This window comes from Osmerus eperlanus, chromosome 11 (assembly GCF_963692335.1).
Source record: "Osmerus eperlanus chromosome 11, fOsmEpe2.1, whole genome shotgun sequence".
In the NCBI taxonomy this organism is placed as follows: domain Eukaryota; kingdom Metazoa; phylum Chordata; class Actinopteri; order Osmeriformes; family Osmeridae; genus Osmerus; species Osmerus eperlanus.
The window spans coordinates 1,655,426-1,669,189 of NC_085028.1; the positions used below are offsets into that span (position 1 = coordinate 1,655,426).

Sequence of the window (13,764 nt, forward strand, 5' to 3'; positions counted from 1 at the left end):
CAGCACTATTTATAATCAATAAATAAATGTATTGGAAACACTGCTTACTAATCGATCCATCCAAACCATTACTCATCCATCTACTCATCCATCCAAACCCCTTTCTTTGTGGCTCCCTGGGCGAACTCAGCCTCCAGCTAGTCTACGTTTGATGTGAGCTTAGATATGGAATTCCAAAGGTAATGAGAGCACGCGTAGCATTGTAATATAAACATGATCTCATGAAAATGACAACCCACATTTTTACCTGAAATATTTGGGGCTTTAGAGAGAACATTCGGGGCTCAAGCCCCAGAAAAGCAGAACATTATTTTGCAGAAAATAATTCAACTATATATCTGTGAAAGTATGTATTCCCAGTATTATTAATAAATTATGGTTAATTTGGTAGCATTTTGTAGTGTGACAGATTTTACTATATGCATACTGTACAAAGGTGCACTATTTCATAGATTCCCCTGCTCGCCCCTCGGGCTTCCAGTAGGGAGACTGATCATGCAAATGTCATTGTTCAGATTTTTAGCCCTATATCCCCCCCCTGCAAGATGCCACACTGGGCGGCTGCCCATGTCGCCCATAGCCAAGTCCGCCCCTGCTCATCCATCAATCCATCCAAACCCTTCCTCATCTATCCATCCATCTATCTAAACCCTTACTCATCCATTCATCCAGACTCATACTCATCCATCCATCCAAACCTTCACTCATTCATCCAAATCCTTACTCATACATACATCTATCTCTCCTTACACACACACACACTCTTCCAACCCCCAGTGACAATTCCCAAAGCCATGGTCTCCCACTGATCTCCCCTCCCCGTCACTGTCTCCCTCCTGTGCTGCAGGGGGCAGTAGAGGGGGAGGTGGACCCCGAGGACGACCCTAACAACCAGGGGGAGGATGAATTTGAGGAGGCAGAGGAGCAGCAGCCACAGCACAGAGCAGGGGAGGAGGAGGAGGAAGTGGGGGATCTGCCCAAACACACAGACACACACCACAACCAGCCTGCTGTAGATGAGGAACTGGTGGTGTGGGAGGAGGGAAAAAGTCAAAAGAAAGTTGGGGTCAGTTGAAGAGAAGAGTGGGGAGTTAAGTGAAGAGAGATATTTGGAGCGGAAAAGGGTTCGGTTGGAAGGAAGAACACAAGGATATAGTAGTGGTAGGAAGTGGTAACGTACGTGTGTGTGTTGCAGATGGCGGTTAACCCAGACCAGCAAGAAGATACTCTGGATGAGCAGGAGGAGGGCGAGGACGAGGTGCGCGCACAGACATACACACACACACACACACACAGAATTATTTGATGCTGATCGATACCCTAATATCTGCCCATAGGTGCTGGAGGATCTGGCTGGTGCTCAGAAGAGAGAAGACGAGGTAGAGGAGGAAGAGGAGGAAGGAGACCCCTACAATGAAGAGAACCTTGAACAGGTGTGCGGGCACACATGCGCACGCTTGTTGTCCCTGTAACTGTAGCCTGTTTTGCATGTCCCAGCAGTTGAATGCAGGAATCAGGTGTCGCACCTATGAGAGTGTCTGTTTACCTGTGGGCTTTATTCACCACTCCTATGGGTACTGGAGAGAGGAGAGAAAGATGGGGAGAGAGAGTGGTGGAGGGAGAGAGAGCGCTCCTCCCCCTTCAGAGCGATTGAGCACTCTAAACACTGCTCAATGTTCTGCCACTGTTCTTTAACGCTGCACACATTATTCATTCTATGAAGGTTCCACCTTCCCCAGCAACACTCAGAGCAGGGCTTCAACCCAGGATTTTTTCAATTGGTTTGTTCCGAGCAGTGGTTTTATTCAGGTTTTACCTTAAAATGATCGTTCCAGTTAGAACCAAATGAATGAATGCACTGTGTGATATGACAGTATGTATCTTTCGGATGCTATAAATATGGATTTTGTGGCAGGTAGGATTCCCCTATGGTAGTTTAAGATGATAAAGGGTCCTGTACGGTAGCCCAGTGTGCAATAAAATTGATAAAGTCCCTTCTAGCATGCCCTACCAGTGGGAGTAGTGGAGTGCCTCCACTCGCTCGTATTTAATATTGATGTCCCTGCCTAAGCTGATATCAAACCTACGTCCCTGAACTGTACATTTGCACTGTACTGGGTTAAGCAACGGACGATTGTACTGTGCATTGTATTGCACACTTCTTGTACGCAGCAAGTAAAAAAAAGTTAAGAGTTGTTGTAATTAGGCCTGTGCCCCAGTACAGCTTTATGTCTAGCAACGCCCCTGTATCCCACCCAATGCAGCTGGTTCCCTTTATTTATTTTTTTGCCCCTGCTCCTCAGATGGCTTGAGTCTGCCACTGCTCCTGTGGTTGCAGAAGAGACCACACCACATTCCACTTTCACAATATCACTGCCTGCCGCCGTTAAGTTCAAGTCTATCCCAGGGCTCTACGCTAACCTTTTGTTGCAGGAGCACATGTGCCTCCAAGTGAAAAAGTTTAGGGGCACAGACAAAAATTTAGGGGCACATCAGTTTCTGTTTATTTTTTTATATTGCATCATTATTAGACTATTGAATGAATTACACAAAATTGACCGGAAACAGGATTGGTTATTTATTTATTCATTAGATATTAATTTATTACTTTTTTGTTTTCATTGTAACATTGTTTCAAAGTGATTTGCTTGGCCAAGCTTTGTAGCATGGGCTTCTTGATCTTTTTCCAGCTGACACAGTTTTCAGCACATTTAGAGGCATCAAACATTTCCAGGCAGGGCCCCTATGTACTGATCCGAATGAGGTCCTCTGTGGTGGATGGGTTCAATGTACTCATTAATGGGAGATGTATTTTATGTTGTAATCGCACCGGTGTTCATGAAGGGTCGCAACGGCTCTCTTGGTTTTCAGCATGCCTTGCGGCAGGACAGAAGGGGACTCAATAATAGTGTTGGGAAGGATACTTTCAAAACGTATTTCGTTACAGAATACATGCCCAAAAATGTATTTTTTTACGTATTCCGTTATGTTACTCAATCTGAGTAACGTATTCTGAATACTTGGATTACTTCCACATTGAATTTGCATTTTATAAATGCAGGAATGCGGCCATCAAATCCTGCTTACTAAACTGCGTTTCCTGATAACGATGGATCTTAGTTGTTACGAGGGTTCTCTACTAGCAAAATAACGAACCATCGTTATTTCTTACGTGCGTTTCCCGAACATGCTCGTAAAGGCCGAAATATACTACTCAGACTCCGTTACGGACAGACAGACAGAGTCGGACGGATTAGTTGAATTTATAGTACTCTGAAGGCTGTGGGTGCTGAAAACAATTCACCGCCAGAAGAGTAGGTGGCGCTGCACTGCGATGCTAGCTAGGTTATTGAAAAGTCGGAGCAAATTTACAAATTAGCCGTTTCATCAATAAAAAAAGCACATTTTCAGCAACTACACTGCCCATTTCTCGTCACATTTTAATTCAGATGCTGATTTACATGTACTGTTTAGCTGAAATATGAATTGTAAAAACTTACAGCAAAGGTGGTCAAAGGATTCCGTTCGTCTTGTTGGTCACGGCAACCCCACCACTGACCTGACGCAGGCTGTTCTTAATACAGACCAATCACAGCCAAGGGGTATCCGTAAAATGAAGGAAAGAACGAGAGGCAATAGGTGCGTTCGACATGGAATGACTTCATGCAGCGCCGCAGCCGGCAGCAGGCGGCTGACTTGAAACGGTGAATTCTGGTTAGACTTTTTGTCCGACTTGAGACGGCGCCGAGGCTAGGTCACTGTGACGTAGCCATTAAAGTACCATGAGATCGATTCGAGAACTGCCGGCTGTGTAGCCGAGCGCATTTTCTCAAGAGCAACTGCACGGGTTCTAATAACGACACAGCTATTTCATGATTGGCCAGACTCACACACAACAACTTTGACGCGTGTTTTGTAATTATTCTGACACCTTTCGCCAATGCTCAAATCCGGACCAAACTGTTTTTTATTGAATAAAAAATGTGTTGAAGAAAGGGTTTTAGTCTGCCTCTTCACTAACGGAAATACAAAGTTTCATTATAAATAAAGTTCAGTCAAGACAATCACGTATTAGATTTGAGCATTTATTGTTACTAGTGGTGGGCCGTTATCGGCGTTAACGCGCGTTAACGTGCTGCGACTCTTATCGGCGATAAAAAAAATATCGCCGTTAATCTATTCTCAAAGTTGGGTTGGGAGCTGGGTCTATACTACGCAAGCTATGATGACTTTCACCTTGATATTTTAGCGCGGATGTATACCTAGCCGAATTGCACTGTAGGGGGCGAGAACGAGTCTTCGAACCTGTGTGTATGCCTTGTGTATGAAATTATCACATCAAACGTGACGTGCTAACATGGATGCAGCTATGAAGCCGCCTGGTTTGCTTCAGGGAAAATGTATTTTTAGGAAGCTTCCCAATGGAAACCTCGACAAGACTAAGGTTGTTTGCAACCTTAATTAGTTTACTGTAGCAGTTCTTCCAGTCTCAAATACCACCGAAACGCAAAGCATCCCTTAGCTAATGCGGAAGATGCCGGGCCAAGCACTGATGTAGCGCAGGGGAAGAGTCGTCGTCAGACTACAATGTTTGAGTGCAACCGACGCAAACCCGTCAGCACAGCTCTATCAGCCAAGCTAACTAATCTAATGAACAGTTAATAAACACAAGTACATCTTATTGAACATAATTTATTTTCATCACCAATTATCATAGTAGAAGAGCTTTCTCAAGCAGTTTGTGATGCATTTTGGAAACAGGAGATGAGCTTCTGGTCTAATGCGCCACCTGGCTTGAGAAACCCGTTCTCAAAGACTTACTTTTAGTCATTATTTGGGTAGCACACATATTCTGAATGCCTTCGGCGGAATTCAAATGAGCCATTTTAAATTAATCTATTGGGCATAGATTAATTTTTTTTAATCTAGATTAATCTCACTGTAATCTTGGCGTTAATCTAGATTTAAAAAATTAATCTATGCCCACCACTAATTGTTACATGACATGGACATGTAGATTTAACTTTGGCGGAGTGGATGATCTAAGGGAAGCGCTCCCTGCCTCCTCGATGCAACACATCCATACTTGAAATTTGAGGCAGGGAGCAATAGAGATATAATCCCCCGGAGGGACCGAACAGACAGACAGCACGCGGGAGAAAGGGGATGGTGGAGGGTGGCAGCAGCACTGATCATACAACAACCGGGGTGAGTGTGTGAGTATCCGCGCGTCTTTTAAAGACGCCTTATCGGACGTGGCCCAATGGATATGCGCTGCTAACATGGGTGTGGTAGTGGGCGGAGGAAAGGAAGGTGGAGTAAGACGCCTTACGTCCCCGATGACTGACGCGCGCTGCCTGATTGCCCTGCCTGAACTAGCTGCGCTTATTAAGCAAACAGCTCTTGATCGGCCATGACTGACATCAACGCAGCAAACCAGGAGAAGCAGGAATGTCCGACTTTAAGGAGGCGTTTTTAACTACTCCCCGACTGCAAGCGGCAACTCTCGCCGGTCATTTCATGCAGCCGCAGTCAATGTCGAACGCACCTAATGACATGGGAGAGATAGATGTAGTTATGTTCGTACTATAGGAGCAAAGTCCAAACTCACCTTCCTTGGTCCTATTTAAGGTGCAAAAGAAAATAATTGTACGCGTAGAAAAACACTTGGCCAGAAATCGTGCAAGTTTTATTGCCCCAAAACTTAAATGGCAAAAACTTAAGAAAATAGGCTTTGAATGACTGTAGTTTATTTTCCTGATTACCTTAATACAATAACAGCTTCTAAGACCATAGAATTACACCTTTATGTGCTTTTAAAACGGTAAAATAAACATTTCTTCTCTGGTGCTGCTTGCTCAATTAACCTGCATGGACTTTCTACCACTCTTTATCCCACGGGCGTGGTCAGACAGAACTGCGCAGTCGCGCCGCAAGCATATAAACTCCTAATAGTACAAAATAAATGAAATAAATAAGAATATACACCTTGTACATATCAAAGAAACAAATAATAATTACACCGTAAACCTGTAATTATTAAGAAACAAAAATAACAGGCGATTTACACAAAACATTGAATTGGCTCTTACACGTACAGTGTAGAAACCACCAGATAGAAGTTCTGGGAAATGCATGGAGTTGGCTTAATTTATTTAGAGAGTGAAAAAACTCGTGAAACAGATACTCGCAATGTAATCCATTGCTTTTAACAATGTAACTGTATTCTAAATACCAACTATTTAAATTTTTACTGTAACGGAATACAGTTACTCATAATTTGTATTCTGAATACGTAACGCTGGTATTCCGTTACTCCCCACACTGATAATAATACACAAATAATGGTTTGAGCATTTTTGGGTTCCATCATCTCTTTTCACGTGACTGACAGCTGCAATAGGCTAAAACCATAGATTTTATGTCTATGGTTAAAACTTGCTCGCACCTGTGCGCCCAAATACTTTTCCACGCTCGCACACATGGGCGCACTGTAGAGCCCTGTATCCAAATACCGGTACGTGATTTACGTTCAGAGAAAGACAGGAAGTAAACTCTGCACCAAAGTTCTAAGCAGAACATATTTGTTTGTTGTACTAAATAAAATTAAAACGAAAAAAATACAATGTTATTAACCGGTTACTATTATTTCAAATAAACTTTTATTTTCCAGAACAAAAAGATATAAAGTTTCTGGTTTTGGTTTTGTTCCTAGTAAAATACCAATTGTTTCTGGTTTTAGTTTTTGTTCCTTAAACCGATGCGAAGGCTTGCTCAAGAGTGGTGGTTCCTACATGTGTAGATTAAATCCCAGTCACATCTTCTTAATGATAATATAATGTAAAAAATCTGAGTTTGTTGGACTGATGGAGAAAAACGATAGCTAGAACATAATGTAGACTCACTGTATTTCTGCTGCTCTTTAGGATGAAGTGAAGGAGCAAGCCGAGAAGGAGGCGGAGCACCGAAAAGAAACAGAGAACGATGAGGAGAACTATGAAGAGGAGGAGGAGGAGGTTGTTGTTGGTCGGGGCAAGCACACCAATCGCAGGGCAGAGATGTGAGACAGACAGGGATGTTGACCTATAGCTGTCTTTTTTCATTACCCTTGGGACCTATCAGAGGCCTTGTTTTACACTCATCCAGAAAGGAGTAAACTGTCATCCACTTGACGTTCTGAACAGAGCAATGGGAAGGATCTACCTGGAAACTGGATTGTTCTCTTGTTTAAGTGGGACCGGAACTGATTAACTTCTTTTAAGGGGATGGACAGATCCCTCCAGGCTCAAAGGAAAAAAATATTTTCTGTTCATCTATATATCTGTTTGTCTTTCTGTCTGTAAGAATGTAATATTAGTGTTTTGACGTAAAAAGTGTTTGTGTGCCCACAAATACACAACATAGTTGCTAAGCTTTTTATACTTGTTTTTTATGCAAATGTTTTCTACTCAAACGTTTTCTACTATCTTTCACATTCCAATCAAATGAAAATGTTTCATTTATTTATTGTTATCCCAATATTGACAATCTTTAAGGGTGGAAGATATCTTTTTTTGTCAGAGGAATTTTAGCCCATAAAAAAGGTGTGGATAATTTTTTGACATGGTGTCATAAATGTATATCCCCATTGTAAATCCCAATCTGACAAAAATACACAATCGTGTTTCATTTAAGGGTTTCAATTCTGTGCTTTGCAGTCAGTCAGTGAGGAGTCCATGCCAGTGTACTAAATGGTGTGTGCCCTAGCACTGTTCTACCGAATAATGAAAGGCTGTGACATCCAATAAGTGAGTCTCATGTATCCCTAACCCTCAACTAAATCTTTTCCTCTCACTAATCTTCTCCCTATCCCTCTTTTTCTCAGCCTCTCTTCCTCTGCAGTGGTGTCATCAACTAGTTCACACCAGGGAGCTTGTGAGATGTCAGATGAGTGTGAGTTTAACAGGTGACTCATTTTAGGGGTAATAACAGTAGGAGATAAGTCTCACACACACACACACACACACACACACTATATTGCCTCTGATTCTGTACTCTGTACTATTTCACCTCTTACTCTCTATTTCCTTATCTCCATTTCTCTTTCCCGTCTTCCAGCCAGAATCTTAAGCACTATTTCAGGTCTTTCATCTCGGATGTCACAAATAATTTCATTGATGAATTACCAGGCATAAATCATTTGAATGTGTCTTGATTTCCAAGAGACAAAATCCATCTTGAGAACCTGTATAATATTTGCTCACATCTCCATTAAGATTCACATACTGTAGGCACTTAATCTTTTAACCAGATTGTGTAAGAAAGATTTGTTTCTTTATGAACCAGTTACATACCTATTCTCATATCCTAATCAAACAGAACATACTACATTGTACAGGTCACCATGTTAAACTGTGGAATGATTAATATGTTTTATGTGTGTCTAGGTGCACTGGTAGAACTGGCAACTACAGCTGTAATGTCACCATACGGTTAGTGAGGAGCTGGAGGAGGCAATGGAGCAAAAGAGACACTTCTTCACAACCCAGAGAAGAGCTTTTATTTCATCTGAATGCAGGGAGATGACTGCTGTGTCAGAGCATATACACACACACAGTGTGTATCAGTTATCAAAACAGGACATTTGTGTATGCTATGGGTTGTTACAGTAAACTATCCCTTTGTGTTAACAGCATCTGTGTCTGATCAGGTTTCAGGTGCATGTGAAATCAACACCATTATTAACCCTCGTGCTGCCTTCGGGTCACATGACCCAAAGGTTCATAATGAACCATCGTTGTGTTTACCCAATTTTACCCAATACAAAAACAAATAAAAATAATTTTCTTTTAACCTTCGCAATGTGGGGGGTCTGAGACAGCCCAACGGTTAAAAGAAAATGCTTCACTTTGTTTTTGTATGCGGTAAAGTTGTCGCAATACGACGGTGGGTCACAATGACTGATGGGTCAGAACGACCCGAAGATAACACAAGGGTTAAGAGAGAATACAGGGATGCATATTAATTAATGAACAACTGTTGACAGGATGGGACTATCTCAATGTGACCCCCACCTCTGTGTCCGTGTGAGAGAGGGAGCGTTTCTGTCTGCTCTGTGACTGGGGCACACAGGTCATTTACCTGTCATTCAAAAGCTGTTGTCAGTATGGGAGTACAGAGAGGCAAACATATAAACTAAAGGCTTGGAAAGATGATCCATAACCCTGCAAGGTGTACAGGGGTAGCTGCTGTATGGCACACATACTTGTGTGTCTATACTTACCTTCTGTGCTAGTAGGACAGCGTTACTATGTAACTAATGTCTGAACATGTCTCTCTCAAACACACAATTTATTGACAAAAATATACAAAACAAGTTTTAACAAACCAATGAGACAAGACACAGGAAATTATTTTCCATGAGGTAGTTTACTGTAAATGTTTTATTAAAATATTGTCTGCCCTTAGTTTTTAACTTGGTAGGTAAAACAGCAACCCTTGTGTTCAGGACTGCTTCTGATGGGCTAGGGTCTGTTACAAAATGTTACACATCCTGGTGTTTTCTGGAAGTTGGAGTCTGGGAGTCATAGAGTCCTCTGGCAGCTTTGGGATTCCATCCAGAACTTGGAGTTTTGGCAAGGAGGAGAAAACACTGAGGAGGAACACATGGAGGTTTAAGCCTGATAAGACCTCTACCTCCATCCAGCCTTCTCTCTTTTCATTTGTCACTCTTACCGATCCCTTAATTTTTCACTCTCCTCCTAACTTTGCATCCATCCATTTAAAATTCAAGTGTTTGTGAGAACAGTGTGTGTGTGTGTTTGTGTGTGTAAGTTTGTGTCCACTGCGTTCCATTGAGGTGTTCTCTCACCATGTGCGGTAGTCTGGTGCGAAGGTGACTGGGTTGCGTGTAAGGGTGAGGGACCGGAGTGGTGTGGCCCCCAACGCCCCCAGTCCTCCCAACGTGGCGATGGCATTCTCCGACAGACACAGGTGCTCCACGGCTGGAAGCTTTGGCAGCTGCCGCACACTTGTCAGATGGTTCCTGTGCAGGTTCAGCCTTCTGCATCTGGACCATGGTAACACACAAAAGCCAGGAGGGAATTGTGGTTAGGTTATCCCTTTAAAGAACACACTGTTGTTTGGAAGAAAGCTTTGGTTCAAGTAGTTCATTCCCGGTGTGTGGGATGCAGTGTTGTGCACGTTCATACCTCTCATGAACTAGTTCAAAGTTCAGTTCATACAAGTAAATATGAATCGTTCACGTTCATAGTTCACCATTTAAATTCTTAACTAGTTCATAGTTCAGTTCATTTCATAGTTTTTAGGTGTGTGTTTACTGTTTGTAAAAATCCCGCAAAAAATAATGTGCATCAGATCAGATGTAGTCGCTGAGTCTGCGTCTCTGCTTTCACTTGCCATTTTTATGAGACGAAGAGCTGTTGTCTTGGAATACGTTGCTTGTTTGGTCTACGTGTGTGCGATGAATCATGGGTAACATAATAATGAAAGTGTCGGGTTAGTTGGGGGTAATGTAGTACCTTGGCAGTCGTATAGAACTCAGGTCAGTGAGGGCATTGTTGACCAGCTGTAGTTCCTCCACGCGGATCAGCCGGTGCAGGATCCTTAGGAAGTTCTCCTGCTGGTAGGGGTCTCCCAGGTCCTGGTAGGACAGGTTCAGGTCCTGGGAGGGGCAGGGGTGCAGTGGGAGGGGTGTTTTCATATTTTATTAAACAGACGTTCACACATGCACACGCACACACAGTTCTACGATATGCATGCCCAGACACGAGTCACTAAACACACCCGTATGTAAGCACAGGCGCACATTTTGCACTCACACATACTTCATAGGATGCAAAGAAAAGAGAACTTGGTATAAATGGGCCGTCTTACTAAGCAGTTCTCCCAGTTCTCCTGTAGTCTCTCCGCCCATCTATGCTCTTCCTCTCTTCTTCTATGCCTCCCTCTCTCCAATGGGACATCGTCAAAACCCTCTCTTAGGAACAGCTCCTCCTCTGAAGGCCCTGTTTGATGACATCACCCACCTGCCTCCATAAGCTGTGCAGCTGTGTTGAATGTATTTAGAGTGTATACTTACTGTATGGCTGTTGTAGAAACACTGATGCACTTGTCTGCACTAATGCAGAAGGTCAAAGGTCACACCCTGACTCTGACCTTCTCTGACCCTGGGGCTGGTGAGCTGGTCTCCGGTGACATCACTCTCTTGGAGGCGGTGCCACGACACAAATCTGAACCTACTGGATGGAAGCTGGAATAGGGCAGGAAAGAAGGGAGGAGACGAGGAGGTGTATGAAGGGAAGAAAAAGTGATAAAGGAGAGAGGAGGTGGAGGAGAAGAATGTGTATTAGTTTAGTGTAGGGATTATTGAGTGACTTCAATAACTCATTGTCCTTCATCCTCCTTTATCTACTTCACCATCCAGTTCTTTCTACCTCCTCCTCATCCCCCCTTTCTACCTCCTCACCTTTGTCTAGCATGCTCTCCTTCCATCACCCTAATCCCCTTCTTTCTCTGACCCTATGTTACTGTAATCCTATCCTGTCTCTCTGTCACCCTATCCATGGGTGACCACCCATAAATGACCCTGGACACTACCAGTGGTGGCCTCGAGTGTTGACTGACATCAGAGCTGGGTCCTACTGCACATGCTCACAAAGAGCGGTTGAGGAGAGGAGTGAGAGGTTCAAGAGTTTCTGGAAGGTGGAAAGGGGATGAAAGTATGGGCGGAATATAAAGCATTAGAAAGGGAGGAGGGTAGAATAGTGGAGGTAAGAATAGGGGGATGTCTGAGAATGTTGTGGACAGAAGGATCCCATTTAACCCTTGTGTTATCTTCGGGTCATTCTGACCCATCAGTCATTGTGACCCACCGTCGTATTGCGACAGATTTCCCGCATACAAAGACAAAGTGAAGCATTTTCTTTTAACCGTTGGGCTGTCTTAGACCCCCCACATTGCAAAGGTTAAAATACAATTATTTTAATTTGTTTTTGTATTGGGTAAAATTGGGTAAACACAACGATGGTTCGTTATGAACCTTTGGGTCATGTGACCCGAAGGCAGCACGAGGGTTAACGTGTTTGTGTGTCTGCGTTGGGGTCGATCTGGGGTACTCACAGGGGTTGTTACGATTCCTGAGTCGGGACTCTGGTCCACGGAGAGAGGTGTCTGTGTGACGCTGAACTCAGAGAACTGGGAGGAGTGGGACTTGGGAAAGCTGCCACTGCTCGTGTTCACTCCTGAAGAACTGAATGAGGGAGGAAGGATGAGAGAGGGAGGAACAGCAAGGAAGGAGAGACGGGATGAGAGAGGGAGGGATGGGATGTGGGTGGGAAGGGGACATAAGGATTCAAAAAGAAAGATGCAGGGAGAAAAGCAGGGAGGTGGAAAGGAGCTGAATTAGCCAGGCGCTATGTACTAGTACTCTTCTACTACAACGCAAACATTCCAACAAGGACAGGACGGCACAATAATAAAGTAACAAACCCCTAATGCATGACTTAATTTCATGATTTGTTCTGCTCATGTGTGGAGATTATCTTGATGCGTGAAGAGTGCAATTTGAATTACTTATGTGATAAAATGCTTTTAAAAGGGGCTCTGTTTGTTGTAACGGACCCCCTCGCGTACATCCGCCTTGCTGAAACTCAGACCCGCTGTTGTCCGGTTTGGGTTACACTGAACACTGGATTAATGCCGTCGCCATAACAGCGGACACCTGAGTGCGTGCCATTAGTTTGTAATAGGTGCAAAGAGTAGAGTTTGGCCAGACATTCTTATATAATTAATATAGTCTGTTTTTTTGCATTTGTTTATTTGTTTGGATACTTTATTTACTACGGGGAAGGTTTTAAAGGTATATTCCCAAGACTAACTTTTGATCCATACATACCCTGTTCGCATGGTATAAACAGCAAGAAAATGCTGACGCCTAAAAGCTATTGTCTGCCAGTGGGGATACAGTATAGTAAAAAAAAAAACATAGCAGAATGCATTGTCCTAATGTCTTTGCTTACCTTTCTGACATGTCCCAATATAGAAACTTCCCTTGGCCTTTAAGACATAATGTGCGAGACGATGTAGTTTTGCAATTCCCGGGTTCCCCATGGGCACGACTAGATCCGTTTTAACGACAAGGCGAGAACAAGCTTTGGTCGACTCGTTCTGAGGCAGTCTAGCTCGTGTGTCAATTCTGGAACGACGGAACTGTAGAGGCAGGTCACCGGGGACAAGCGCTCGTTGCTGAGCAACGTGTATGGCGAATGTGTCACCGAGTTTGCTTGACGTCACAATGTGTGTGTGTGTGTGTGGGAGGGGGGGGGGGTCACATAACAAATGAGAAAGTGCATTTCCTGCAGAAAATGCGTTGGAATGCTGAAAGATGAATTTATTTATTTTTAATTGCTGAAAATACAGAAATTAGAAAATACCCGCAAGCTGAAATGAATTTCAAAAATGTGTGAGTCACACAAAAGAGGCAGTGTGGAAGCTGAACTGCATCATCTAACAAAGCTTAAATAGCCTACAATGCGGGAGAAGCTGAAAGCTGAACTGTTAAACAGAAGAAGAAGTAGGCTAGCTAGTCGTAACAAGAATATTATAGTTGGGATCGTAATAGCAGTAGCAGATGTAGCCTATCATTGAGTGCGTTTACTCGGCTTTCTCAGTAGGATTCAATGTGTTGATTGAATGAAACATACAGCAGTAGGGCCGATACAGGAAGACACGGCGACACTTTGTTGCAGAAGGATGATGGTGCAA

General features: G+C 43.3%; 2 protein-coding genes across 6 annotated transcripts in view; one reads left to right on the forward strand and one right to left on the reverse strand.

The window, feature by feature from the left end:
• The window catches only part of golim4a (golgi integral membrane protein 4a), a 45,062-nt gene extending 37,389 nt beyond the window's left edge, over positions 1 to 7,673 (forward strand). For 2 of the 4 annotated variants that reach the window (XM_062472402.1, XM_062472401.1), the window contains exons 13-16: positions 848 to 1,066; positions 1,196 to 1,258; positions 1,338 to 1,433; positions 6,927 to 7,673. In XM_062472402.1, the coding sequence (XP_062328386.1) occupies positions 848 to 1,066; positions 1,196 to 1,258; positions 1,338 to 1,433; positions 6,927 to 7,064 (516 nt within the window). In that variant the 3' untranslated portion in view covers positions 7,065 to 7,673. The remainder of the gene's footprint in view (positions 1 to 847; positions 1,067 to 1,195; positions 1,259 to 1,337; positions 1,434 to 6,926) is intronic. The other 2 variants (XM_062472404.1, XM_062472405.1) reach the window with 2 other exon arrangements.
• Positions 7,674 to 9,390: 1,717 nt separating this feature from the next.
• Positions 9,391 to 13,249, reverse strand: LOC134028691 (uncharacterized). Of its 2 annotated transcripts, none has more exons than XM_062472406.1 (7): positions 13,020 to 13,249; positions 12,121 to 12,242; positions 11,158 to 11,251; positions 10,876 to 11,006; positions 10,521 to 10,663; positions 9,851 to 10,048; positions 9,391 to 9,631 (listed from the first exon to the last, which is right to left on the reverse strand). In XM_062472406.1, exons 1-7 carry the CDS (start codon positions 13,108 to 13,110, stop codon positions 9,514 to 9,516), a joined length of 897 nt encoding a protein of 298 aa, XP_062328390.1. In that variant the 5' UTR covers positions 13,111 to 13,249; the 3' UTR covers positions 9,391 to 9,513. The 2 variants fall into 2 exon arrangements, with proteins under 2 accessions (XP_062328390.1, XP_062328391.1); XM_062472407.1 differs by having other exon boundaries at positions 9,393 to 9,631; positions 12,121 to 12,250; positions 13,020 to 13,178.
• Between the last annotated feature and the right edge of the window lie 515 nt (positions 13,250 to 13,764).

Excerpts from the sequence above, each read along its gene's own strand:
- LOC134028691 (XM_062472406.1), bottom strand. The coding sequence starts at position 13,110 with ATGGGGAACCCGGGAATTGCAAAACTACATCGTCTCGCACATTATGTC. Across the intron at positions 11,007-11,157 it reads CAGCCCCAGGGTCAGAGAAG|GGCCTTCAGAGGAGGAGCTG; the intron begins GTCAGAGTCAGG and ends GTCATCAAACAG. Across the intron at positions 9,632-9,850 it reads GCACCAGACTACCGCACATG|TGTTTTCTCCTCCTTGCCAA; the intron begins GTGAGAGAACAC and ends GTTCCTCCTCAG.